The sequence below is a fragment of the Varroa jacobsoni genome, unplaced genomic scaffold (genome assembly GCF_002532875.2).
Source record: "Varroa jacobsoni isolate VJ856 unplaced genomic scaffold, vjacob_1.0 scaffold_183, whole genome shotgun sequence".
Classification (NCBI taxonomy): Eukaryota; Metazoa; Arthropoda; class Arachnida; order Mesostigmata; family Varroidae; genus Varroa; species Varroa jacobsoni.
The window spans coordinates 19,644-47,530 of record NW_019213085.1 but is presented as its reverse complement, the minus strand read 5'-3'; the positions used below and the strand labels follow the sequence as shown (position 1 = coordinate 47,530).

At 39.7% G+C, this 27,887-nt stretch overlaps 3 protein-coding genes and 1 long non-coding RNA gene across 10 annotated transcripts in view; 3 read left to right on the top strand and 1 right to left on the bottom strand.

The window, feature by feature from the left end:
* Positions 1-1,890: 1,890 nt before the first annotated feature.
* LOC111272083 (glycerophosphocholine phosphodiesterase GPCPD1) lies at positions 1,891-8,620 on the top strand (the record flags this gene model as incomplete). Of its 2 annotated transcripts, XM_086973166.1 has the most annotated exon segments (8): positions 1,891-2,091; positions 2,398-2,561; positions 3,063-3,255; positions 3,676-4,002; positions 4,140-4,403; positions 4,632-4,852; positions 5,214-5,258; positions 5,860-5,961. In XM_086973166.1, coding segments are annotated over 7 exon segments (1,407 nt in total), but the record flags the coding sequence as incomplete, so codon positions are not given.
* Positions 8,621-9,361: 741 nt separating this feature from the next.
* On the bottom strand, positions 9,362-19,245 carry U4-U6-60K (U4-U6 small nuclear riboprotein factor 60K). 2 transcript variants are annotated; one of them, XM_022853312.2, is made up of 10 exons: positions 19,024-19,245; positions 15,670-15,863; positions 14,880-15,171; positions 14,359-14,490; positions 13,823-14,042; positions 13,249-13,388; positions 12,859-13,013; positions 9,908-10,195; positions 9,725-9,774; positions 9,362-9,623 (listed from the first exon to the last, which is right to left on the bottom strand). In XM_022853312.2, the coding sequence occupies exons 2-10, from the start codon at positions 15,800-15,802 to the stop codon at positions 9,462-9,464; spliced, it is 1,572 nt and encodes a 523-aa protein (XP_022709047.1). In that variant the 5' UTR covers positions 15,803-15,863; positions 19,024-19,245; the 3' UTR covers positions 9,362-9,461. The 2 variants fall into 2 exon arrangements, with proteins under 2 accessions (XP_022709047.1, XP_022709039.1); XM_022853304.2 differs by lacking the exon at positions 19,024-19,245 and having other exon boundaries at positions 15,670-16,067.
* LOC111272111 (uncharacterized) lies at positions 10,193-11,718 on the top strand. The gene is made up of 2 exons (XR_002687326.2): positions 10,193-10,729; positions 11,344-11,718. It is a non-coding gene; the product is annotated as an uncharacterized LOC111272111 (long non-coding RNA).
* PAN2 (PAN2-PAN3 deadenylation complex catalytic subunit PAN2) overlaps positions 16,838-27,887 on the top strand; it is a 14,395-nt gene continuing 3,345 nt past the window's right edge. The window contains exons 1-13 of one of the 5 annotated variants that reach the window (XM_022853259.2): positions 16,838-17,189; positions 17,947-18,188; positions 18,590-18,744; positions 20,251-20,527; positions 21,021-21,181; positions 21,541-21,668; positions 22,288-22,418; positions 22,742-22,938; positions 23,233-23,432; positions 24,054-24,433; positions 24,672-24,791; positions 25,057-25,267; positions 26,595-26,721. In XM_022853259.2, the coding sequence (XP_022708994.1) occupies positions 20,411-20,527; positions 21,021-21,181; positions 21,541-21,668; positions 22,288-22,418; positions 22,742-22,938; positions 23,233-23,432; positions 24,054-24,433; positions 24,672-24,791; positions 25,057-25,267; positions 26,595-26,721 (1,772 nt within the window). In that variant the 5' untranslated portion in view covers positions 16,838-17,189; positions 17,947-18,188; positions 18,590-18,744; positions 20,251-20,410. Of the gene's footprint in view, positions 17,190-17,928; positions 18,745-20,250; positions 20,528-21,020; positions 21,277-21,540; positions 21,669-22,287; positions 22,419-22,741; positions 22,939-23,232; positions 23,433-24,053; positions 24,434-24,671; positions 24,792-25,056; positions 25,268-26,594; positions 26,722-27,887 lie in introns of those variants that run through there. The other 4 variants (XM_086973154.1, XM_086973157.1, XM_022853268.2 and 1 more) reach the window with 4 other exon arrangements.

The following is a 27,887-nucleotide window of genomic DNA, read 5'->3' as shown; positions in this document are numbered from 1 at the left end:
GCGACTCTAGTCGGCTGACAACTACTACTACTATGTGAGGAATATACACATCTAACTGGGTATAACAATCTCTGCTTGGTACAAGAACAAATTCTCAACCAAGCACTTAAATAATTCTTTATCTTATTATTTTTAATACATTTAATTAATTACAATAACATACACGCACACCCAAATCTGACAATAATTAGCCATTACACCGATAAAGAAAGCTCGACGCAGGTGTAAATTTCTTGTATAGCATTAGGACCTCCGCGCTCTGTTATCATTTTGGCTTGAGATTTCATTTAATACAGCGAAGGTATCTGGCGAAACAAATACCCCTTTTAGCCCGGGCCAAGACCAATGGTGGCAAGATCGATCGGATACGGTACAAGCCTCAAAATGATCTAATCTTATCGTTATCACTTTGGTGCCTTCGTTTTAGTAGCGCTGGAGACAACTCCGGGTTGATATGGTTCGAGCGGTCTAAGCGATTCGACGTTTAGGCTTCTTTTTCTCTTCTATTCCTTTTCACCATTTATTTTTTATCACCTATAGCCTACGGTAGCGCAGGTTTAAGAGGCAGGTACAAAGTGCGATGACAATCACGTAAGTGCAAGATAATAGCCAGGGATACTCCTCAAAAGCAAACGGAACAAGGTAACGCCGGCTAAAAAAAAAAGGAAAAGCTGATAAGTAACTGTACTAATGGTCACAGAACTAGCAGCCACAGAAAATCGTCATCGAAGTTGTTGATATCGAAAGCAAGAAATGCCCACTTATTTAGCCTCATCAGTTGATGAGAGTGCTAGACATTGATATTAGGATAATCTCATTGTTAAAATGTCAGCGTGCCTTCTTGAATCGTCGAATGGTACCATTTTTTAATGAGTGATGCTTTTTATGGAGAATGACGGACATATTATCAATGTGCAAAGGCTATGTTTAAAAATTACTGATTGACTAATGACTATTTTTGAAGATTAAACCATATAAGAGACGCAATGATATAAGTAGGTAGAATGTTGATGATCACAATTATTCGAATTGCATCAGGTATCTTTTTCAACGTGATATCGTCCAATGGACCTTGCCTGTAGAAAACGAGATTTCCCGCAAGCTTAGCTTTGTCGTATTTTTTCAGAATGGTTTTCCGAGGTTTAGTTGATATGAATATCTACGCTGTCGCGTATTATATTGGTGGAATCAGTGTGCGGAGAACCAATATATTCCACATAATAATTTTTGTCAATCTTGCTGTATTCTACCGAAGCCTGTTCAATAACATTGACTATCGTCAGGATAATTCTAATGAAGGGCCGTAAAGGTTGTTGACGTACAAGATGAAAATTTATCCATGAGGGTCAGGTTTTTATCGCAGAGATAACATTATGAAGGTATACGAAAATGGTTAGTAAGTATGACTGTGCTATCAGTTAAGACTGTGTGTTTTGTCTTCATGCCAACCCAGCGACGTGTCAAAAAGTGATACTTTACGTATTCGAGACTCTTTAAAGTTTCCGCGCATAATGCTGTTTCGGGATTATACGTTTTGTAGAACTCATGGATATCTTTAGGGAGTTGGAAGCTATACTCAGCGACGGTGTCTGACGTAAACTCTTATATAAAAAAAAATTATTACGTATCTAAGACGCCCTCTGGCCATGTTTTTAGCCTGGAGTCACTCTGCAAGTATGTCAATATATACTGGTATCGGTGTGAACTAAACGTGATCGCATTTCCAATACGAGCACGCATTAAAGAAGTTATCGGCCAATGGGCTTTGAAGAACTTTTGCCGTAAAAAGTTGCGACTACCTTTGCAGTTAGCTTGCTCCATATACATCACATGCCTAATTAACCCCATATACATAATTGACTAGTCTAATTAGATTAATTCGTTTTTCAGTCATCAGTAACGTCTCTGGGCGAGGACAGTGAGCAGCAGTCCAACTTCAGTGATTCGGGTGATGCCCGATTTCCGTTTGTTGAAGTAGCTGTAATGATTGACGGGCAAGATGACTTCCAGCCGCAAGGGCAGTTCGGAACGATACATCGTCCTGAAAACTTTGTTGTCGCCCAGGCACTTACTCTCAATCCACATACACTGGTCTGTTCATTTCACGGCTTGATCACCGTGTAAATAGAATTGTTTTGTAATATTTCACCTCGTTAGAGAATTATGATATGGGATTCTATAGAAAAGCGGAAAGGCAACCCTAAGAAAATTATAATAAGAGATCTTAGAATAGGGTTCTCTTTCCTTTATTTTATTATTTCATTTTAGCGAATTATTTTAGCGAATGAATAGCACAAGATGAACGATATCGCGTGTGGTCAAAATAGACCCAAATAAGTAAAACCTGGTGAAGATCATTATTCGATATTTGTCTTGAATTCGATGCCTCTCCTTTAGGCGTTTATGATTGATTTCTACGTGTGGCCAGCAGAGCAGGATGCTTTTGATGACTTGTCGAGCGGAACACCCGAGTTACCGGAGCACATCGGTTTTGCCTACCTCATACCATCGAACTTGCAAGGATCTAACGGGAATGTTACCATCCCGATAACAGGAACCCGGTAATAAGCGTTCCCATTGTCTACAGAGTCGTTGTTGTATAGATCTTTTTGCTTAGCATGGGCCTTAGGTGTCTCGTTGTTTACGCAGACTAATGCGGAAAATCATGATTTAGACATAGTACATCAGCAGATAATTACAAGCAATCGCTGAAAGAGCTCCGATCAACAATGCGCACCTCGGAACTAACCTCCAATAGCCAACGTGGTAGCTTTTTAAATAGTTGTTCAAGTTTAAAATTAAAAGGCTTTGCGACAGAATGCATTGCCTAGTAAGGGCGACTAGTAAAAGCGTAATGATGACACAGTGGATGCATAGCATTATTATTGAGAGGTAAGCGAGTGCTATTTCGTCAACGGCTACTTACTGCTACTATCAACTGATGTGCCCATGCAGAAAGCAACGTCATTTACTTTTCTTTTCTAAACGTTTCCTATAGCTCATAACTTCTGTAGTTATGCGCAGCTCGTAAATATTGCCGCTTCTAATTCTTTCGTTTGCAGACACCATCCGATTGGTGAGCTAACTCTTCGCTATTTGATCGTCAAGCCGCTTAAAGGGTATAGATGCACAGCTGAGCTTACTTTTGCTAAGTTTTGGAAACGTCATAAGCGCGGCCTGGATGTTGGCCATCGCGGTGCCGGTAACGCCCGACGAACCGATATTAAGAAAGACAAGCTCCCAGCCTCAGCCAAGGTAACCCTAGATTACCTAGCTCATATACTGATACAGTCATAACGCATACGCTATCGGTATTTTAAAAACTTCAGTTAGAATCTATCGAACGATCCAATGACACGTCTACCTTGTAATTTCTTGTTGGTTACAGTAACTCAGGGAACCTAACGGTGAAAAATGTATTGTTTTGCTCATTTCAAGCGTACTCGTTTCTTTAAACTCGCCTCATTAGCCTAAATCAAGTAGGCTAGTGAAATTTAACAGGTTAACGGATACAAGAGTAGATCTGAACTGTCTATCCTCTGTATACACATAATAACTTTAGTGGTTTCTAGTACTAGCAATGCCTGAACAACGAACTGTTCGTGTAATTTTCAAGATAATAGCTCTACTTGAAATAAATCTGTCACAAATGACGCGTGTCCACCTCCGTGGCAGGTGGAGAACGTTCTGGAAAATACAGTCGCCTCGTTCAACTACGCCGCTCGTCATGGAGCTGACATGGTCGAACTAGATGTTCAGCTATCAAAGGATAAGGTGCCTGTTATCTACCACGACTTTCACATTAATATTGCTATAAAAAAACGCCGACGTACGGCTAATGAGGAAGAACCACTTACCGTGGCCGTGAAGGACCTCACATCGCAGCAACTGCACGATCTCAAGCTGCAGCCAGCTGAAAGGCACGCCGAAGCGCGACTGGAGTTTACCGATGAAGATATCGACGACAACCAGCCATTCCCAACTCTAAAAACAATTTTGACGGTAATAAAGACTGCATTTACAACTTTTACAGCATACGTTCTACTGTTGAAAAAGTGGTTATTGTCTTCCTTTCTATAGCCGAATGCTCCGCTTGCCTAACATAACACCAACGTGGTATATCTTTCTTTCAAAAACAGGCTGTAGATGGTCGTGTCGGTTGTAATGTTGAGATAAAAGCTCCACTACAGTATGCTGACGGTAGCTGGGAACTCGACTATCCGTTCGATATGAATGAATACCTGGATATCATTCTAAGCGAACTTCTTCAGCATTCCGGCGACCGATTCATTCTGTTATCATGTTTCCATCCTGACGTCTGCACCATGATTCGCTATAAACAAAACAAATATCCGTTGCTGTTCCTCACACAAGGAGTTACCAGCAAATATCCCGCCTACCACGTACGTATCCTGATACCTTTTTGAGCTATTTGGCTCCATCTAACTAGAGCACATTCCATAATTTGTAAACACTCACGTCATGCTTTATACCATACATAATAACCTAATTATATGTATACGAGTCTTACCTGCCCATTCGCTATCGTAGTGCCTATTGATATATCAAATTCTAATGGGTTCTTCGTGCACCTTCTGCGCGCAATGTTGTCCTACTGAACTCTATCACAGGATCCGCGAACGAGCAGCACTCAAATGGCAGCCTATTTCGCAAAAACTACGGGAATACTTGGCGTAAACGCCCATACCGAGGAGCTACTTGCGAATCCTGACTGCATTACACTAGTGAAAAACAAAAAGCTCATTTTGTTCTGTTGGGGCGAGGACAACAATACGACCGAGGGCATCGAAGCCCTTAAGCGAAAAGGAGTCGATGGCGTGATCTACGACAAGTAAGTATCGAAAGTAACTCTCAGATAATTTATTACGATGAAACGTATACGAGACAAAACACCCTAAAGAATAAATGCTTATATGTTATAGCTATGGATTTGGGTGCGCGAATTGATCAGTCTCCGTTACTGTAAGAGAGCACCAGTAACAAAGAACAATACCGCTATTACCGAACGGTTAAAAATATGTCTGTTAAAAGCTAATTTAACGCATATGTGATTTAGGTAGACGGCTATACGAGCAAGCAATTCTCGAGCTTAGCATAAAAAAATCATGCCGATAGTACTTGATCAAAAAGCGCTATTACGATCCTTCGAAATTCAATACTGAGCATTAGTACTGTCCTTACAAAAATTTCAGAATCGATGTTTTTCTATCACATCATCCGTCTTCGTAGGTTCAAAGGTGAACATCCTTTTTTGTATGACTCACAGCATACGTAGACGCCTAACTGACAAACCTGCCAAATCAGAGCCAGGTTTGTCAATAAGCAGTCGACCACACGAAAAGAAGTGAATATGCTAACGTTGCATTGTGATCCATTATTACTCACTGTTATTGGTCCGACCATAATGTTCTTTCTGCTCCTATACAGACCAGCAATTCCAATAGCTTGAACGAGGCTGATGCGTATGTGTACGAGCCTGCGTTGAAGTCTTTCAGTGTACTATCCTGCCTGCGCGTGTAATAAGTATAGACGCAGTAGTTGATCGGATTAATTTAACGCTTTGGTTGACTGGACGCCGAAGGCTCTGCTCATGGATGTAAAACACCGCGTAACATTACCTCACTCAAACCGGCTACTAAAAAAAAGTATCAGATTGTTTCAGCTAAATGATCTCCCATTATTTGACATATTATGCAATAGATGTTGCCTGCGGTTGCAAAATAACGTTGACCAAGAATATCCCACTACCTGGGATCAGTATGCGACATCATCGTTCAATATCTCAGAACTATTTCCTTTTGCCCCTCTATAGCCCTGTTTTCTGGTAATGTGTTTCAGGGTCGATTGCTTAATTGACGGTGACCGACAGGAGGTCTACCTAATGCAGCCGATGATGGCTTCCGAGATGCTCGAAGCTGCCAAATCGTGCCATTTTCAGACGGCCGATGACGCCTCAGACTCTGTCGGTCCGATGAATTCGAGCCATGTCGCCGCAGTGACCGCAGTCGCTCCTCTGCCCCCCGTTGTTGCTCCACCCACAGCGCCTCTCGTAGCCGCTGGCATTGCTACCCCGGCCGAAAGTCCCACACCATTCACCAACTTCCAGCGGCCTTTTCAGGCCATCACGACTGGCAAGTCGTAAGAGCACGACAGCAAACTTAGTAGCGGATTTGAAAACGGATATATAGATGTATTGATCGCCTCAGCGCCATTTTAGCTATGCAAGATCAACGAATTAACTCGCGAACGAAAAAAGCGGAAAAAGTACGAATTGCGCGATTACCTGGGAGGAAGGACGCATGCAACCTAGGGCTGATTCTCAAACGCTTTAAACGCTTACAGAAACGCGGCCGTGTTGACTGCCCCTATGGAGCTTTTAGATCGTAGAGTGAATCAAAGTATGACGAACAGGACGTGGGAAAAACAAGAAGATTCGCATATTTATTCGTTCAGCCTTCTCAAAACAGCAAAGGCTGAAAAAAGATCCTTACAGTCAACTTTTGAAAATAAGGCCAGATGATATGTAATATTCAGTTGCTAGTCCTAGCTGTACAATACTTGGTTTGCGTATCGTGCGTCGTCTCTCTCCCCAGGCTAGCCATGTATCTTAAACAAGGCAAGCATAACATTGCAACACCTGCGACCCAAAAGCTATATAATACACATGAGGATAGCCACTGCTGAAAATTGGCAGTCATCATCGCTGGCTAATGAAGCCGGCAACGTGGCGCTATTTCGCGCGGCAGAAAAAGGACCTGAAAACAAAGAAGAGCTGCGCGAGGTAGTTCACGGAAGCTAGATTTCAAAACTCACAAAACACAACTATCGTACAATGCTGCCGAAGTTAGGCGTATAGACCACTCACTTGAGTGGTGATGAATGAGAACATATAATCGTATAAACTCGGAGGCTTAATGTTACCAACGGTAGGATGATATGGTCTAGCACGACTGATACAATGTTAGGATAAATAGATTGGACAAAAGTGCTTGTGTATTCGTATAATTATCGATTGTAGAAAAGACAGCTAAACTACGCAATAACGGAGAAACTGTATGGACCTAATTTAAGCTGGCGTGTGGAGCGGAACGGAGAACAAGAATGGACAGACGGCTAGCAAGAGGCAATACAGTAAGCATGCTCATAATAGTTTTTACCATTACTAATTAGAATAATTTGCCTCATTAATAGGGAACGACAGTGGGCACATATATCCTGAAACGCTGAAATAGCTTGGCCTATTGTAAATGCAAGTTTGTGGATCTAAATAGACGATATTGCTTTATTGTATAAAACACAGTAACACAGCAGCATATATATATATATATTTGCTTGTGTACCTCCCCTTAGTTATTTCTCTAGACGTCTTTCTGGCATACATTCACAGATCTAAGCAGACGTCAACAACAATAATATATATACACTAACGCCTATATAAAAACTATATATTGCTTTGTGGTTGTATGAGATATGAGAGCCTTATACTGCACTACATATAATACCAACACCTCGCTTTATAACAAGTAACAATGTTTTTGGTGCCTTCGAAGCACTCAAAGCGAGCGAAAAGACAATGTATATATAATGTTCGGTATCTATTCGCCACTATCAAGATACTGAATTCGGAGAGCGGATTACTCTGTAAGTTGATCAGTGAGTTGCACAAACTTCATACTACTAAAAGCGAGAGGGAATTTGATTAATACTACTCTTGCATACATTTCTAACGATACTGACGTATTAAAAAAGTTTGCCTCTCACGACCCCACCATGCGCCAGCCCACGTCCCACCGTGACTAACAAACCCAGGAGCTCTGAAGTCCATTCCTCGTATGTGACCTACTCATACAGAATGACCACAAATATTTACATGCCCACAGATCGAGACGTATTCATTTCGGACGTATTAGGCACCACCACAGTAAAGAGATCCAGTATGTGCAAAGATCCAGAAACAGAAGAAGGGTGGCAAAAATAATGAATAACTAACTCTTCTACCAAACAAAACTGTATTTTTATAAAAGAAACAATGACGATCTAAATTGCCATTGCGGATCAGACATCCTAGTGTTGGTCCTCGCTATATCAGGACAATTTACACACAGACAAGTTAAAAATTGCATGAATACGACAACAAAAATCATAAGAAATTAATATTCGTGAACATAGCCATAAACAGCTCAGCAGTCAGCGAAAATCGCCGAGCTGGGTTCACATATGGACACCAGCTCCGAGCTATTATTGTTATTACTATTATTATTACTGCCGCATACCCCCCAATTGTGTGCGCGTGAGAGAATCGGAGACTACCTATATTCTCCTTAACGTTGTGACATATACTATCCACCCAACAATATCTATCGCTATTTACGTTTATTATTCTAGTATAATAATATAGTAGTAGTGGTAAAAAGCAGCAACATTAATGTCGGATTATGATAATGAAAAGAACTGCTGAGGGCTAAAGATCATTCAAGATTTAAATTCGATGGTGATGATGAGAACGTAATATCTATGGTGACTAGGGTTAGAATCGAATGGTAGCACGAACGCGAGGGAAGAATGTTTAACTAAACTTATACATCAAATCTGTGTCTTACTACTGCGCTAATTATCCACAAATTGGTCCGACTACCGTTGGGATCATAGTGCTTCGATGACAGTGATACAGCCAACAATACAACAATGTAATGGGTTGTATCACAATACAGAATCTACCCTGTTCTATGGAAACTTTTCTGTTTTGGACCGGTTGAATCTCGAGGCAGTATGATCTCTCCTAAAGATTTTTCAAACAACATGAGTAAACTACATATAATTTACGAAGAGCATATCAAGCAATACTTATCAGGTTTACTTATATGCTTATCTATATACCATTATTTATAATTTATTCATAAGCTATTTAGTTTGTGTAAAATTAACGTTTGTAAATTTAATACATAGGTCCTTTTCAAGTATAGAAATGGGGTATATTTTTGGTAACTGTCATAGACACTTAGTGGTTACCGAAGAAGAAAGCAAATAGGTGAATTATCAGGCACGCCCCTTGTGGGTTTTATCTTTGCGAAAACCCTTTTTAGTGGGTTTTCTAGTCTAAAAATCTAATCTTTTTACTGTGACCTACTTGCCTTATGGAGTATGTCGAACGAGGCTCCCCTTGTGGAGTATATTGAACAAGACTCCTTATCTATGTCAGGTTTTCTCTTCACTTATTTTAACTATTCATGAATCAAGGGCGCTGCTTAAACTGAGTCATTCTTGAGACGACTACCTATGCGGGTTACCAAGCCCCAGTGAGACCATCTGGCGACAAAGTTTGATCGAAAAATGCTGAACATGTTCCCGATTTTTTCCATTTATTGTTTAGGTACAATCACACATAATGCGAAAATATTTTTGTAGAGTTCGCCTAGCGCATCTACACAATGTACTAATCATTAGAAAAATGATAGCAGGTCATCGTGTTGCCAGAGTTTGAAGGTTCGGTCGAAGGAACACGACAGTATGGCTTCACCCTTAGCGTCCACATCGCAGCCCATAACTTTTCCATCATGGCCGCTCAACTTGTGTATAGGAGTCCAATCAGGAGCCGCCCAAAACTGTGATAAAAATCAGAACGCGGTAGATTTATTATTTATTGTGGAATACAATACATGCTTCGCGTAAATAATCCTCTGATTATATTTTCAAAGAAAATTACCTTGAGAGTATTGTCATAGGAGGCACTCACGAGAAATTGGCCGCTCGACTCTGCAATTTTCAACAAAAAATAGTCAACCGCTGCTAAACACGTACTGCGTATATGGTATATTTCGTCGTCGTACTTTAACATTTTTTGAGAGAAATGAAAAGTTTTGCTCAGCATTGCACTACGGATACTCACTGTCGAATTTAATTTTCGAAACAATATTCGTGTGTGCGGGTATTGTGTACTCGCACTTTCGATGGCGAATGTCCCATATTTTGACGCTGTTATCCTGTCCGCCAGTAGCCAACTGATACCCATTGGGTGCAAAGTCAACGCATAACAAATCTCTAAGGTGCCCTTCAAGGAACATAATACATCGGCCAGTGCGCAGGTCCCACAGTCGTCCGAACGCGTCGCGGCCAGCTGTAGCGGCAAGAGAACCGTCTGGATGAAAAGCGATATCATGCACCGGCTTCGAATGTCCTGCAAAAAGACACAAAATTCATTTCGACAAAAAATGTGACAGCTGGCAACCTGTTAAAAAAGATCGATGGCTTTCACTATGTTACAAGTCGCGCTTCTTATAATACAATATAAAGGTCTTCGCGGGAGTATGCCATCCCTAACAATGCTTATTGGTCCCTACCTTCGATTTTAAATAGTTCAATTGCGAAGAATTTCGTGGAAGATCATTTTCTGTTACCCCTAATAGTTTTAATAGCAGAGACATAGTTGCCTCATGCCGCTGAAGGAGTCTGACGTGATCTCTTTTTGCATTTCAACGAACCAAGGAAACTCGAAAGTTAAGAATTGCACGCATGAACATAAAGAAATAGATAGATCTGGTTTGATGCAATACGGGGGGAGAGGGTGATGTTAGATCTGGTTTGATGCAATATGGGGGGAGAGGGTGATGTTGATTTGTTATGAACATGCGAAGTCTAACAATTTATTATGAGGTGCATGATAAGGAGATTGTGCCAGCAAGGACATCGTCCGATCTCAACGCCCAATACGGTACGTATTGAGATAGTTTTCCACTGAAATGGATATTAGATTTAGGTACCCTTTTTTAGCAAATAATGTGAAATCTAATGATCTCTCCCAAAAACATGTGGAGTCTAGTGATCTCTCTAGATATATGTAACGAAACTTGTTCTCGGTAGCAATCATACATACTGCAGCAAATGTACAAGTATTGCAATTGTAAGCGTCCTTTTTTTGCAATATCTAATATTTGCATATACATGATTTTTTACAATGTTCCTAATAATGCACATAAGCTTCAGTAGAAAGTTCTTGATGAAATGGGAAGTTTCGAAAGAAAACTGCAACTCTACGGGTGCAGCTAGCGCCTAGAGCATGATGTCCCAACCATGATAACAAATAGACAGACGGATGTTGTGCCCACAGTCGGCTAGGCACTTAGAGCACAGGAATGAGTATTCCCGCGCCGTAGGAGTCGGATACTGGAGTCGGATTCTGGGATCGCCATCACCTGGGCAACCTGCGACAGCTGTGATAGGGTTCAGCAACGAACTTTTGCATATATATACATATACAATAAATATGACAGATTTATACATGTTTAGAAGGAATGTTTCATTATTTTGAGCGTTATGAAATTGCAGGTCAAAAGGTCTCTGATGCTTGGTCGACCTACAGTGCCTCATAGCTTCGTTTCTTGAGCATTTCGGACATATACAAGAACCATGAGGTCCGTCATGCGTAATTAATAATGCAAAATATGTACCATTTGTGTTACCCAGTGTGTGATCATGAACAGAAGACATATTTATAGTGAACATGACTGAGTCCTTCAAGGCAGACGTTCGACAGCTTACGCTCAAGGAACGCAGCAGACAAGATTCTAAAAAAACACTTCAAGGCCACCGGATGACTTTCGCCGTGCTCGACCGCTTTTTTCGACCAATGTTTTTGCTTCGAACTCTTTCCTCTTAAATGGCGAATAAAACGTATCTCGTGGTGCCGGATCACAAAAGAAAGCATTTGCTACTTCTCTTCCGTCTGATGACGTGTTCGTAGGTAGTGTAGGTGCTATACCCAAAAAGCAATACAAATTTAGAAAGAGTCATTCGACCGATACGGCATACAGGATCCTATTTGCCGATATCAAGCAAATTTTAGATATCGTTTGCGATACTTTAGGAAAACAGGATGACAAGCAATGGTGGTATCTCGGAACAGATTATAGACATTGCCCAAAATAACAACTTAAACCCGATTCTACTTTCAGTTTCATTTAAAAATCTACCCATAAATATGATTTAGATTTAGGTATTGACATAAGTAGCCACTTCCAGGCGCATGAAACTTGAAAGAGGTCGCAAAGTTACGGTTTTTTACGCACTGTATCTCCCAGGTCAACTGCCACCACCATATGATTGCGCCAAATAACCTGTAACCAGCTTGTCTATTTGCCGGCGACGACGCCAGTGTTCGTCGAAAATTCATGTCGCTGTTTCGATCTGCCGTCGATTTCAACACTTCAAGAAAACCTGACAAAACGAAATCGAAAATCCATAGAGAACGATCCTGAATTCTATTAAAATGTCCGCCATACCCCCGTATGAAGAAAATTTTGATTTGACGAGACCTGATAAAGACTTGACGAGTCGAACATAGATGAAGTAACGCGCTATGCAATTTACGATTTTCACTATTGCCTACGCACAGTACAAGGTTCATGAAGTTCATGGATATTGTGTTAAGCAACCTTGACATACATATCATGATATGTATATCATGTTTCTCTCCGCCTACGAGTTCAATCGTTGGGCAACCTCGCTTGGAAACCTAAGAATGGAATGTAATGCAATCATAAATAAGTCTTAAATAATTCTATGAACCTTTGGTTAACTATATGAGGACTCGTTTTATGACCTTTATGCCCGGCTCGTAAAGCGGTCATGTGTAATGTGGGGTATAGTATACCTAGTCTATCATGTCAAGTGATCTCAAATGTATGTATGTAATTTACATGTTCGAATGATACCTGGCACTTGTTTTTTTATAATAAAATGAAGGCACTCAGATAACACTAATACCTTAAAAAACTTTCTGCTCAAGAATTTACGAAAACATGGGCGAACTTAAAAACACTTTAAATCATAAGAGGACGATACCGTCTTGGTAGAGGATTTCCATTTTGTGATGAAGATCAATTAGACGCCACGTGTTATCGTACACGCAGCATGCAAGAAATCGGCCAGAGGGGTGAAACGCCACTCGAGAAACCCGGTGTGGGGCCATGTCACGTATCGTCTCCGTCGGCGTATCGCTGAAATCACAGTAGATACATAGTTGTAAGACTACAGACGTACACATGATTTTCGTTGGTCTATCCATTGGCTCTAAATATGCTTACTTTAACTATAAGATTTGTATTAAATCGAATACACAGACGCACCGAAACGACTGAGCTATATAACACCACGTCGTTTCTCGAAGCAAAATGAATTTAAGCAAAGGATTATGTTCTTAATCTCTGTATATACTGGTTGTGAAATAGACACCTTTGAAGGCTCCACAAGCATATTGTTCCATCGGTAGAACAGGAAGCCAAGTTAAGCTCAGTCGTCTTCTGTAACCGTGTGGCTCCCGGGTGAAAAGTCACACACCCTGTCTGGCCTTCGTGACCGCGCAGCACCTTCACCTAGATATCCACGCAGAGATCAGACGATTTATAAAAATACACTATCAAAAGATGACAGAAGGGTCAGAATTCCCTTTTGTGGTAGAAGAGATAAGATGATGTAATTTCACGATGATCTTACGTTATAATGAGTTATGTAGCAATTACGCAACAAAATTATTTCTTGCTGTTTCCTTTCTTATAAGAAATTCACTCCTGATCACCAAACGAGTCGAAAATAAAGTGTGCCACATCGGCAGTATGCCGGGAAGATTTTGTCGGAATCAAGTAGCTTTAATCAAAATGCTTCACTCAGGAGCTTTCTGCTTTCTGTCTATATTTCCTATGATCGACCATTTCATTAATCCCAAACATTGAGCGAATCGCTTCAACCAGCAATATGAATCTTTTCTTAGGATGTCGTCTGTGATAATGAACCACTTCTATAAGTTTACCTGTTGTAAATTTCCCGTGTCCCAGATCCTGCAGAGACTACTCCAGGAAGCCGTCGCGATGAGACTTTCGTCTGGAGACCATTCACACCACGAAAGCGGTCGTTCGTCGCCAACTTGAGAGGCCGCAATCGTCACCCCTCTAAGTCGCTGAAATAGTTTTTGCTTTGCTGCTGTACGCTGTGGGTCCGTTTGTTTACCTGTGTTTCGTTCGCGCTCCAATCTAAAATATTAAATAATTATCAACGGTGGAAATCAATATATGGTATGACAGGATGGTTATGTGATCGTCGCTTTATCGCTAAATAAACTTTCCTAATGTGTTAACTTCCCTTTTGAATGATACTCAGCTTATAAGCTTTTCTCCCTACTATAGCATCTATATATAACTTTGCCATAAAAATAAACGTCTATCTAGAACTGCTCTAAACAAAATCTTGATATAAAGATTTTGTTTAGGGCAGTTCTAGATAATAAGAGTGTTACACCCTAATAAGTGTGCTACAAATATTGATAAAGGCCTTATACAGTACACAAACCTTGCTTTGGCTCGGGGAAGAGAATACCTTACAAGCCACTCCCTTGCGGCCTTCAGTTCGTCAGGTCCTTCGTGGTACCATGTTGTCTCATCACCTTTTGCTTCTTGCTCTTCCTCTTCAGTTGGACGAAGTCTGAGATAGCAAATAGAAAAGTTAAAGACCCAGCTGTGGTTATTGCTAGTGCTAATTGTACAGTCGTAAAGCATAAGAAAAGTCCTCCATGTATACTTACGACACAGCCTTTAGATAATAGAAACAGACTGTATTTAAATTGGATCAAGATGCAGTCGATACGATTGAAATAGGCATTTGACAGGCTTCTTTTTGCATATTGATGTTTTGACAAAGTTATGTGGGTAAGTATTTACGAATGTACTTATAATTTTATAAATTTTGTACGAGAAAATGCGGCAACTGTCGTAGGTAGTCGATTTGGTGAAAAAAATGTAAATGCCTGTCACACCTTTTCAAACCACTCAAAATTTTACTCATGAAAGTAAACTGTAGGTTTGTTCTTTTACCGTAGTGCGGTAACGGTTTCGTCCTTAGCGAGAATATTTCGAAGACGTTCTCTTCGGTCTGCTGGTCCTTCCCCGAAAAGGCAAATTGGATGTCCGATTTCTCTGAGAATATTTTTCACCTGGCCGTCATCGGTAGGGACATTCAGTTTCCGCGCCCTCTTCTTTCGCTCAAGCTCTTCGAGTAAAAGCTGTTTCTCTCGGGACATCCGCTCCTCTTCAAGTGCCATATACTCGGATGGGCTTCCCGGGCCTCCGCCTGATGGACCATCGGAGCCATCTTGGTCTCCACTGCCTGCAAAAGAGACAAGTTATCGTGTATGCTCTCGTAAGACCTACTTTATTGAACAACGGTTTATGTATCGTTTGATACCGTACTTGCGATCAGAAATCCCATAATTCATTGCGAAAAAAGGTAGCAGATTTTGTCAACGCAACTTGTTAATAAAACCAGTTCGTGAACAATATTGTTGAATAATGAACTGATTGAACAATTGCGCCTAGCTTCTAATTACGCGAAATAAATTTTCTGACACAATGTGTATGCGGCTTTTGCTCTAATCACTTAATCTTTACCGCATTTATTTGACCGCATCTTCTAGTACATAAGGTTTCATGCTTTATGAATTGATGTATTAGTTAAAAATCGTAATGTTTAATTTTCTCTATACGCATGGAAGCCTGAATATCGGCCGAACTAATCTTGCAAAAAACTACTTTCCTATCTCTGGCGTTTATAAAATTTCTTTGATACTAAACATTGTGGAAAAAAGGAATATCAGCAATTGCTTACCATCGGAACCGCCGGATTCAGAGTCATTTTGAGGTTGGGCTTCAAGTCGCCGGCGTTCTTCTTCCTCTAAACTTCCGTAATGGACGATTTTCTGTTTGTGCACAAATTGAATCTCATCGTCGCTATCTGACATTTTTGTCACAAGACGCGCGATACAGTATAACAATTTCGGTATTAGCTGAAACGTTTAGAGCCTGCTTCACCGGCATACAAACAGACACATCATAAAAAAGTTTTTTTATAGTTTATAATCTTTACTCATTTAGCTGTTGATTGAAATGCTCATTTATATGAAACAGAACAGCTAGCACGTAGCCGGGAAATAATTCTACATTAAAAACATGGGGTAACAGATCTAAAACTCCTTTCAAACAACGTTCGAAAGTTAAGCGCAGTTACCCGGCATGAGAAAGGCAGCCGTTTGTAAACAGAACAGCAGACGACTCAGAAAGCGCCCAATTCAGATAGAAAGTGGCAAACCCAATTGGGCATCTGACACAAGTCTGATGTTCGTTTTGAAGAAGCTATAATTGCTGTTTCATCTTTTTTTTTTTTTTTTTTTAATTACATAAGCTTTTCTTATCTTTAACGACTTGGAAACTTGTTCAGTTAACGTAAGCCAGTCCTTTTTTGACCGGGCCACGACCTGGCACATGCACAGAGGGCTTTACGCTCTTCATTCGAGTAAATGCATCCCGTATACTCGGTTGTCAGATGTCACACAGCACCCACTTCTGGTTGTTACCATGTGAACTGCATGGTTTGAAGATACCAACATAATGAAAATTTGACTTGGCAGTATGCTTCAAGACAGAGGCATGAATCAAGCACCTTAGAATTGAGGAAATATAATCAGAGACGCGACTGTGTGCTAAGTGGGAGCATTACAAGCGCAAGTCTCAACTTACTCATCCCATTTTGTTGAAAACTTATAGACATACCAGCAGAGCCTGTTTGTATAAGGAAGTCAAGTAACAGGTTTTGTGTCCTTTCGACAAAAATTGTTTAAAGGACCTCGTGTTTTCTCAGATACGGTGAGGAATGCTGTATATTTTAGTTATTTGTCACTTTCTACAATACATTTATGGACCTATAATATGGCAGCCTTCAATTAATACGATTAGGCCAATAAAACTTACACAAACATATTGAAATGGCATGCCCTTACTGAGCATTGTTTACTCTATTCCATAGCGTTGCTTACGGTAAAACGGCAGACAAGCACTGCATACAGCGCAATCAATGCGATCATTACACCGACGTGCACTGCAGTGCAATACAATGGTGGCCACGTTCGGGAAGCGAAGCACTTTTTCATGGAAAAGAATGTATTAACGTCCTCTTTCTCCCCTATTCAGTGTTGAGACAACGTAGGATCTTTGCAAATCATGAAACTCTTTCTGGAGAACAGGAACTTCCGTGTGTTTAGTGTTTGAAATAGGCTTGTTATTGTTGTCAATCTCAGACGACTTCAGTCAGAAACGACACAGATTCGACCAACGCGAAAAAGGATCTTTGCAGTAAGCTCTCATTTTTTTCGTAGATGCGTACGCGCACGATAGGATATTCGGTAATGCTTATACTAATAATAATGAATACGTTAATTTGTCAAAGCTTGATTTTTATCTTTGAAGTCCTTGGTAAACGGTAGCATAGCCAAGAGAGAGATTGGTCATATATACGCATTCGAAAGTTGCTTGTTGTTACGCGATCGGAGCCAGTTAATTCGCCCGAATTAACGGATAAGGTCGGATATCCCCATATTTTTTAACATTTATCTGGTCCACGAAAGCCTTCCACAGCTCTGCAAGGGAGCTAGCTGGAACGATCAAACAAACAAGCAAGCTCAAACAAATAACACTGAGTGTGAGTTAAGTAGGAACATCCTTTAAAAGATCATCCTCAAATTTTATAATATTATGTAAATGGTACAAATGTTACACCTAATTACTATTAATCTTATTGTCATTATGAATCGACACTTCTTCCGTTTGCATGGACGTGTCCGCGTTCAAAAGTCGTAGATTCAACGTTAACGCTAACGGACGAGGTAGATTTTACCGTAGAAAAAGCTGCTATCAAACGAATGACAAGATTAAATATTATGGACAAAATATTTTGTAGCCCTTGCATTATACGAACGTCTTCAAAAACAATGCGTAGGAATACCCAGCTACGACGTTGAGGCACGCTGGTTACACTATAGCATTAACTTACGATAAATGGGTGCAAGTGAGAGGATATGTTGCATTCAAGTAGTATTTTTCACATTTTTAGTCCGCAGGCGGCAACTGGAATCTGTCAGCGGAATTTTTCTGACCTCTCCCAGGCTTCCAGAGTCGCCCGACGATTCGGGGGTGTTTTGATTCGACAGAATTCATTCATTAAGTCAGCTGGCTGAAGCGGCTAGCCTACTGCCCTTAGCTACCCAGTGACAAAAAGCTACCTGCACTATTTCGATAGACTTTATTAAAATTTCTACCATGTGTCAATTGATTGCATCATCCATATATTGATATGTAAGCCATGTATATTCAACTGGCACCAATAAACACAGCTGTCAAAGTGAATGGAACATGAGTTGCTGATTTCTGTGAATCTATTTTTGTTTGACAAATTTGATTTTATCATAGTGGTGGACAAATAAGCAGGCTTTCTTTTTATCTCTAGAAAACTACTTATTATTGCAGCACTGGCGATTTGGGAACCGCACCAATAAATTAGCCTTCCGTTTTTTTGCGTTGCTAATACTAAACTGGAGAGAAAAATCAGAAAATTGGAGAGAAAACCACTATCGTTCTGATTATACCATAGTCAGTGCGACAACAAACGTATCTGTCGGGTGCTAACACGACAAACAAATTGCTCTAATGAAAATTAGAATAATACTTGCGCCCAAAATTTTTATAATTTATCTCAGCTTGGTCAATGCTGTCAAAGCGTAAGAAAAATGCTACGGCAACGATATGCGGTGGATGAAGTTTATTCAAGTACGACAGTTATTGTGTTACGTTGAATGACATTGTAGCGTCTGATAGAAATCAACGTGACAATGCACTTGCAGAGATCGACAATGTAAGTATTACGTTCTCTTAACGCTCAGGTATGAAGAGTAGGAATCAAAACAAAAATAACGCGCTATAAGAAGGTTGTTGTTTTTTACTGACTTTAGTTGATTTTCTCTAGCTGGTATAACATGGTATACGGTACGTTTGTTTACATTTTCTTTGTGCTAATAATTAAGAATTGTTAGTGTGGAGCATTATTAACGTAAATTTAAAAAAAAAGAAAATAGAAAGGTGTATGTCTTTATTATGGAAATGTGATACGCGTATTTTGTTCAGACATACTCACATATTTGCTTGTGGATACAACATTGCACGTCCGATGAAGTCAGGATAAGTTGGTATTTGTTTGTCAACATCAATTAACATAACAGAGTTTAGCTTGGTATTTCATATTTAGCAGATGACAGTGTAGTTTGACACTGAATAGAAATATTTTCTTATCTTTTGAGCTTCGAGTAACATTGGCTGGGTTTTTTATGCTGAGTCAAAAAAGTAATAGTGCCTTATTTAAATTTTGCTAGTAATCCTACTAGTAGGATTATATATTAAAGCTTAGTTAACATACTGGAGCCACTAGATATCGAAGTTAATAAATTAATAATTGGGTTAGCCAACATATTAAATGACAATGTTTAACGTACAATATTTACACATAATGTAATCATGCATTGTCTCGACACGGTAAAAAATGTTGGTATCCATGTTATGAACTTTTACTTCCTGCATTTCCTATAGGATATGAGTAGACCTTTTACTTTACGTTAAATCCGTGACTTCAAATTTTTTTCCGCGGATATGTGTTTCCATACAAGAGATATCACACTCCTTGAGAAGGCGCTTGAATATACGAAGTAACGGTAGTTCGTCCCGTATGTTTGATAAGTACGACGAACATAGTAATTAACGTTATAAAACTCACCATACTTTAGTAGATCTGCGTCCTTAAACTTCATCTAATTTTTCAAACATGAAGATATTTTCGATTTTTCCTAGTCGTATAATGCCATAATATCGAATAATAACCGATGAAATGGCTACTGTTGCTAATAAATATAAAAGATCATCGTGCGTTTTCACAAATCGCCATTAAACAGGCGTCATCAATTGGTTACGGAAAGATTTGATCTCTTTTGTCACTAATTATTACAAACACGTAGAAACAACTGGGTGAAAATAATTATAAGTCCTTCTACGTCCTTTCCCTTTTCTTCTTGAATGCCTGCGGTTTCGTTCGAAAGTGAATTAGCGGAACTACTCATTATTGTGGATCCCGTTATTGTATCGTTAAAATACGATATTCTAGCAAAAAACAAACTAACTTCTAAGACAGTTCTTCTGGCAGATGTTACCATAGCTAGCAAAATTTCAATGTGTCCCGAGGTCTGTCAAGCCTTTAAACTCCAAAAGACGCGTTACTCTTCACGATTCTGTCATTATGAGTAAAGCTATGCATATAGTAGTGACAAATCAATCGCTAATATGAACTCATTGTTTTGACGTTGCGTTGTGTCAGATAACATTAGGCGGTTATTAGCAGCCCGTGTACATATACTCCTTTCGGAGGCGTTTTTCGAAACTAATTGCCGCATGACCGACTACAATCTAGTGTGCTTGCCGTGTCCGCGTTTGACGGCCTCTGCAATTCCTGATTCAGTGAGTAGCTTGATGATACAATGGAGACTCCAGCTGTCTACTCCTACATTCAGAATACGGTTGCCGATGGAGCGGCCGCAGTGTCCTCTCTCATGATAGACCCCTTCGATGAGCTAATTTGGGTGGGCGGTCAAGGGGTAAGTGGTCATATGCCAGCACCTGATTTCGTCTGCTACCTCTTATACTTATCCTCTATGAAACAGGATGGTAGCATATACATATCGAAACTATATCCAGTACATAGTCGCCTTTATTTTTAGTCCCTGAAATCGAATACTTATATACGAGCTCAGGCTTTTTTTGACGAATAGAAAAAGTAACTCCAAATGAATCAACTTGATTCAAAGTTTCGTCTGTCTATTATACCCAGGTAAAACATATGCGGCCAAAAACGGGCGCATGCAATAGCTACGATGCAAGGCATTATATGATTATACAATTGTAGAAGGAGGCTATCGTAGTGCAGATACATATACAAAATTACCACTCAATATATTATACTTCATTTTGGCTTTCTTGGGGCTGTCGTAACATACCATTTGGCGTGGCATATCTCTATTCAACTACTAACCTAAGTAACTACGAAAGTTGGTTGTCAGTATATCATCAGTGGGCGTATTTTTGTTTCAGGGTCACGTCACCTCATATTACAGTGCGCTATGCGAAAAATATACTTCGTTTCAAGCGCACCCACCAGGTTATCCTGTACGAGATCTGGCCCTCCATCAGGAGGGGGTGATTTCGCTGTCTCCAGCATCCGTACGGATGAATGTACGCCGGGGTCTTACAAGGTTGGTTGCGTCCCCCTAACCTGACCTGTCAGTCCTCAGTGAGTGCTGGTTTTCACCATGCTGCTTCTACTGGATAAATCTACAGTATCTCTGAGGTTCGCTCCTGCACAATTTTCTGTGCATTTCGGACATGTGCATTGCAAGCCAGGATAGATACAACATACTATGCACTTGTTTGCTCTGTAAGAAAAGGTTATGAGCTACTGCCAGCTTAGTGCCGTAACGGATCTCATGACGCACCCGTTATTCACTCCGTCTTTAAGCTGAATGCTCAACACACATATATACGCACACACACACATATACATGTGTGCTAATTTTTTTGATGCCAACTACATAATCCCGTTATATCTTTCCAGATGGATACAAACATCGGAAGACTTTTATGACCTTTGCACTCTGAGTCTTCTAGACAAATCTGCATCCAACCATCGTCTAGCCGTTTCAGGAAACCAGCCGTCTCTATTCGAATTGGACATAAACAGAAGTAAGTTATTTTTAACCCTAAAATTTTTCTTGAAATTCGAAACTTGACTAGTGCTCACAGATAGGTAGCTTTTGCTGAGCATATACAGACAAGCGATTAGGTATGAAATTGCCTTGTCAAGCTCCCCAATATATTTTTTTATATTATAATGTTACAATAATATGTTGTAATCATAGTCTTCTAATGAAATATTTGTTTATAATACGGCCAAGGTTGTGTTATGGCTAGTTTGCTGAGGTGTTTAGTACCAAGCAAGTCACTCACTATAATGAATTTTCTATATCGGACGTACTTTATTAAAGGGGGAATAAATTAGCTAATAATGCCATAAAAAAAAAGCGTTGGCTTCCAGCATACAACCCTAGCAGTAGAGATTCAGCGTAAAGAGGTATATCCGTAAGAGACATGGTCCGATATGCAACAGAAATCCACAAACGCGTGTGGTTTAAGCGTGCTAAGCTATCAGATACGAAATGACTTTTTGACCCACCGTTCTCAGCACTTTTTGTTCTATGCCATTCGTATCAATCGTGTTGAGGCAAGCAGAATCTTTCACCATGAGAATTTCTACACTAAATAACTGAAAATGAATACTGCAAAATTTATGTTACTTTCCTAGATGGGCAGATCGTTCGACGGGCATCAATTGAGGGTGGCACTGGATATAAGATAGTACGAAACAACCCCACATTCTTGGCTTGCGCGGATTTTGCTGGAGGAATTGATCTACGTAACAAGGATAACTTTCAGGTAGCCTTCGCATCTTTTAGCGTTCAAAAAAAAGCTTTTTTTCGATAATAAATCGAAATAAGTGATATAATATAGCTATACTGACGGGTCGCGTTGAAATCGAGTATAGAAATGTAAGCTACTTAATAATAATAGTGTAATAAACTACTCGTACCAACCTTCATTTCATGATGAAGACTGGCACAAGTAGCTCTGTAATCTGAAACATGCTTATTATCAGTGCTGGATGTAAGTTCCGAAATACTTTGAGGTTCTGAATTAAAGAGTAAAATTGTAACTTAAATTTAACATTTTACTCAATTTGTTTACTGGGTCGTACTTAGGTCATGCGCCATCTTGCTCCTACGTCTTCAAATATGATGATTCAGGATATGGCGTTATTAGGGAATCAGCTCGTTACATGCGGATTTTCTGATGTCTACAGAAATCGCCCGACTGCGCATATGTACTTAAGCGTCTACGACCTTCGAACGTTCCGGCCTCAGTTGATACGGACGCACTTTCCTCCAGTTCTACTTAAGTATGTGTTGACTGGCTAATAGCTCTTCAGTGATGTGGTGAGATATTGGCAAATGATGATTATTATAAGGAAGAGCCAATGTACGAAAAAATACTTAGTTGTGTACATTTGTGATAGCTAGACTCCGCGTACATTTGCTACTACCTACATCGGCCTGATACGTGTCCTTAACAAAACGCTGGATAAAAAGCATACCACGGTATTCCTTATGTTTGCGCTGGGAGAACAAACATCTCACACTAGAATTAAGTTGCTCTAATCAAGCTTGTGCCCATTGTTTTCTTCAAACGACAGGTTCCTGGAGGTTTATACATCACGTCTAGTCTGCGTTTCAACATCGGGCCAGTTTCAGATGTTTGATGTCGGGCGACTCGAACCAGCATCGCCTATCAATTCGATCGAGATGCTCCAATTTCAAGTAACATGCTTCGATGTCTCTTCAAACTCTCAGGGCATTGCGTTTGGTGATGAAGCAGGAAATATAATTGTTTACGGTATTTAATCACTCCAATAACAATCATATTTCACTCGATTGTTATCTTAAGCTGTTATAACAGTAGCAAACAGACATAGCATATCGCCGAAAATATCTTCATTTAATGCTCATCGAGTCCATCTGGAATGAGTAGAGATGTGGTCGATGATCTAAGCAAATTTGACTCCAGGTCACTGTAGCGGAACGTGATGTTGTTTTCAATGTGTATTAAAACGCCGCCTGTCGATACATATCAGTCAGGTCTATCCAGACTTGCTGATGGAAATAGCCTCATACTGGTGGTATTGGCAGCGTTCATACGCGCATGCAACCGTGGCTCTGACGCCAAGGGTTTGAAATAATCGTTGATAAACCCGTCTCGAAAATTTGTAAATATAGTAAAATAGGTGACTTTTTTTCTGCTAAAATCATTCATATTAATAACAGCCATTAGATTTAAATTGCCATTGCGTTACGATAAATTGATGTTTGTGCTCACTAACTGGATAAACATGAAATAATCATGTCTGAGGTAATGTAGGTATTCACCGCGAGGTTTTGAGGTTTCTGGTTTAACTGGTACTGGGTATTGATAGCGCCTCGTATTGTGTGCTATTTCATTCCGACTATCGCTCACTAGGAACTGCCCAGGATATCCGCTTTCATAATACTATTCAACGCGCAACGGAGTTCGCTGATCCAGTTGATACATTGCCAGCGATGGATGTGTGCGATCCACTCAATGTCTACTCATCTGTTCCGCTGCCAATTTGCGATGGACCCTTACTCAGTGATCTGCCGCCACAAATAACGCGATTTCGATATCATGTGTCGGGCCCGGTTGACCCAGCGATTCTAAGTTCGATTAAAATGGTGGGACAAATAGGTTATGCCCCAAATAATGGCCGAATGCGTCGAAATGAGTACAACTACATCACTAGCAAACATGCCACCGCCTCTTTCAAACTACAGGATCAATCACCGTCCCATGAAAGCCAAATACCTTTATACTACCAGAAGGTAAGAAGCGTGGCACGCTTTGCGCAGTTGAGCTACTCATAATGTACCGAGTTTTAAATTAGGAATGTACAAACAAAAAAAACAGGCCCTATGGACCGACTAGAAAATTTATATAATAAGATGTAGAAAAACATATCCCTTCCCGATTCTTTAAGAATGTCTGGTGTTGCTTTTAACAATTTTTTCTGCTTTCCGGCAAAAACTACGTTTTCGCTTGTTTTTAATCTGTCCCTTATAGATTGATATAAAATACAACAAGTTGGGTATCGAGGACTTCGATTACAATCAATACAATAACACATGCTTTGCTGGACTCGAGAGTTCCCTGCCGAACTGCTACAGCAATGATATGCTTCAGGTAAAATTACGAGTTTTACACACGTCGTCGATCCACAATATCCTCAACCAGAGCGAGTTCCAGTAACGTTTAGCTTCGCGTTTTAGTCCAGAGCAATCTTTAGGCGTTATATCCGAAACGGTCTGTACCTAACTTTTTAACACCACATTTTGTTTTTAGCTTAGGCATGTTAAAATGCTGCATGGACAAGGTAACATGCAGCTCTTTATTTTTTGATTGAACAATGTTAATGTATATTCCGCTTTCCGACCGTTCTATATCTTAGGTGTTCTATTTTCTGGAACCACTCCGAGTTATGCTAACCAATCATTCATGCGACCGCGAATTCTGCCTCTCCTGCGAACTGGCCTATTTATTCCATATGTTAGAAAATGCCCAGGGCATGCCCTGTCAGGCCAGCAATTTCCTACGGGCCTTTCGTACTATTCCAGAGGTCAGCGCCTTAGGACTTCTGTCCAATGAAGACCGAACGACTGGTAAGCTTTGCCAATGTTGCATTAATACTTTCATGAAGGCCCCTGTGATTGAACTGACGAATCAGAGCTTCAATAGATTTGAAACTAATCGCCAGAACTTCGCAATTTCAATTACTCTTATTTTTTTAAACACCAGTGCAAATTGGGTGCAAATTGGCAGATGTTTTTTAAAGAATGCTTTTATTATTTTAAACCAGATTTTGCCTCTGGGGTTCGCCATATGTTTGGCAATTTTTTACCACAGACGTAGGTGTGGACATTACATTGACTACAAAATACCGAGCGTGTAATTAAAATACTTTTATGCGCAATAGAAAAAAATGTTAACACATATACGCGGCGTTCAACTAACATTCATACAGACTAGCTCTTGGTTACTATGCAGAAGCAGTTCCAAACCTAGTCAATCCCGTCGCTGCTGTGCTGAGTTACTCCGAAGCACTTTCGGATCCTCACATCAAATAAAACATTGTGGTAAGAAGCCAGTTTATCGTGGCAAACCAAGCAAGTTGCAATCGACTGCACAGATATTTCTACGGTTCTTCAGCGTCATTTACAATCAACTGCAAAAAGTACAACATCTTTAGAGTTTCCTCCCACTGTACTATCCCTACAATAATACAGTAAAGAAGTGTTTGCCCGTTAACTGAAAGAACGCCGAAGCATCCTCGGTTCGAATGTGGGCATAGCCACGTTTCATTTCTTTGTCAAAAAATCCGAACGGCATTAACAACGGAGACATATATAGTAATATCTCTCTTAAGCGGTTTCGTTAGATTGCTAATATAGACTCCCTTATTGTGCCAGGTTTTTAAAACAACGCTGAACTGCCGTACTAAATTTTTACGTAGAAGGAACCGCTGAAAGCCAGCTATGCAAAACGTTTAACCCACCATTCGTATCAAAAGTGTTAGGACATATATGGGAAAAGTACCGAACCGACTTCATCCAAACAATATCATAAGCATCATATAAGACAACTCTATCCGATTGCACAAAAATCAAATTTAAAAAGCAAGTCATTTGAAAAAGCGATAGTTAACAAAATATTCTTTTTTATAGTACCTATAGGTGCACATTGACTTCAAACAAATAAAAAATACGATAACAGCATTTCTGTGATATATAACATTGCTACGTAATAAATATGCCAATGACACATCCTCTCATCAAAAATAGTCCGTTGCAATAATGCGACTTGCCTATCTATCCTTGCATTATTTTAATCGAATCGAAGCACTCGGCTGTTCTAGTAGGTTAGTTATCGAGTCTAATTAATTTTATGCTCGTGTTATAATTTTGTTTGTCATTGTGTGTATCCTTTTAGGTTGCAGGCAATTAATTCAGGGATGGACGCGATTTATATTTACCCAGTTACACCAGGAGACACTCGATCCGAACGGAGAGTCGGTTGTATCACGATTGTTTACAATGCCACAGAAAACTCTTCAAAGGTTATTATTTATTTATCATTGATCTTATTACGGGTGCATTATTTCCTTTTTGGCCGAATTTTAATGTTTTTTCGCAGAACAATGGCAGTATATCTGTATGTTCGTTCAGCTGTAGATATGATAAACATATTTAGTTCGGCAGAACAAAAAACGACTCTTGAATAGATGTTCGGCTGTAGATATGATAAACATATTAATTCAGCAGAACAAAAAATAACTGTTGAATAGATCATATGTATACGTTATTTACTCGTGACGGATGCTGTGTAAAAAAAACAAAATTGTTAAATCCTGCATTCGAAAATAACACCAGTTGCAGATACCGACAGCAGTTGTCTCTAGCAAAATTATACGGCTGAATGCAAAGGGCTAAGACTATATATTTTATTATATCTCGAGAATCTAACGTACTGCGCCTGGTAGGTAACTTAACGAGGAATACGCGACTTATCTGCCAAACTAAGAACATTTTGGCGGGCTGTTTGCCATAAAAGGCATGCGTTCATTCGCTACGCCTATCATTACACGAAAGCCAGTTCTTTTTAGATCAAAACAACGAACTCGTCTAGCCAACAATAGTACTTCGTGTTTCAAAATTTAAGCGAAGATTGAATATTATCGAATCTTTCAATGAACGTTTATAGCGAATAAAAATACTTCTTTGCTTGAAATCGACAGTCTACGTTATTGCCAGGCTTTTAAAAAATTTCAGTATGACTTTACTTAAAAAAAGAGCTGGATGATTCTCGGTAAAATTTTATAGGGCTATAGAACAAATCAAATGTCTCCAAAAGCCATTTACTGTACACCTAGGTCCTTGATACAGCTATTAAGGGTCGTTTTAGAGTGAAGAACATCAATTTCCAATTGAGTGGTTCCAGTTTTTTAGACTCTTGGGCTGCTATCAGTCAAAATGTAATTCTGTTTAAATTTTTCGTAATTAGCGTATATAAGCCACACCTTAGTGAGTGTCTTTTTTTAATATTATTTGACAACGGTTATTATTAAATAGTTCAGATTAAGGAAAAATATTATATTAATGGTTTACGAGATATTTAGGTTCCGGATTGAAGCTGTAATTGTGATGGTTGTTATATGAAATACGCATAACTGAGAATTTTGAGATATTTATTTGTTTAGATATAGACTAAGAAAGATAAGGAAAA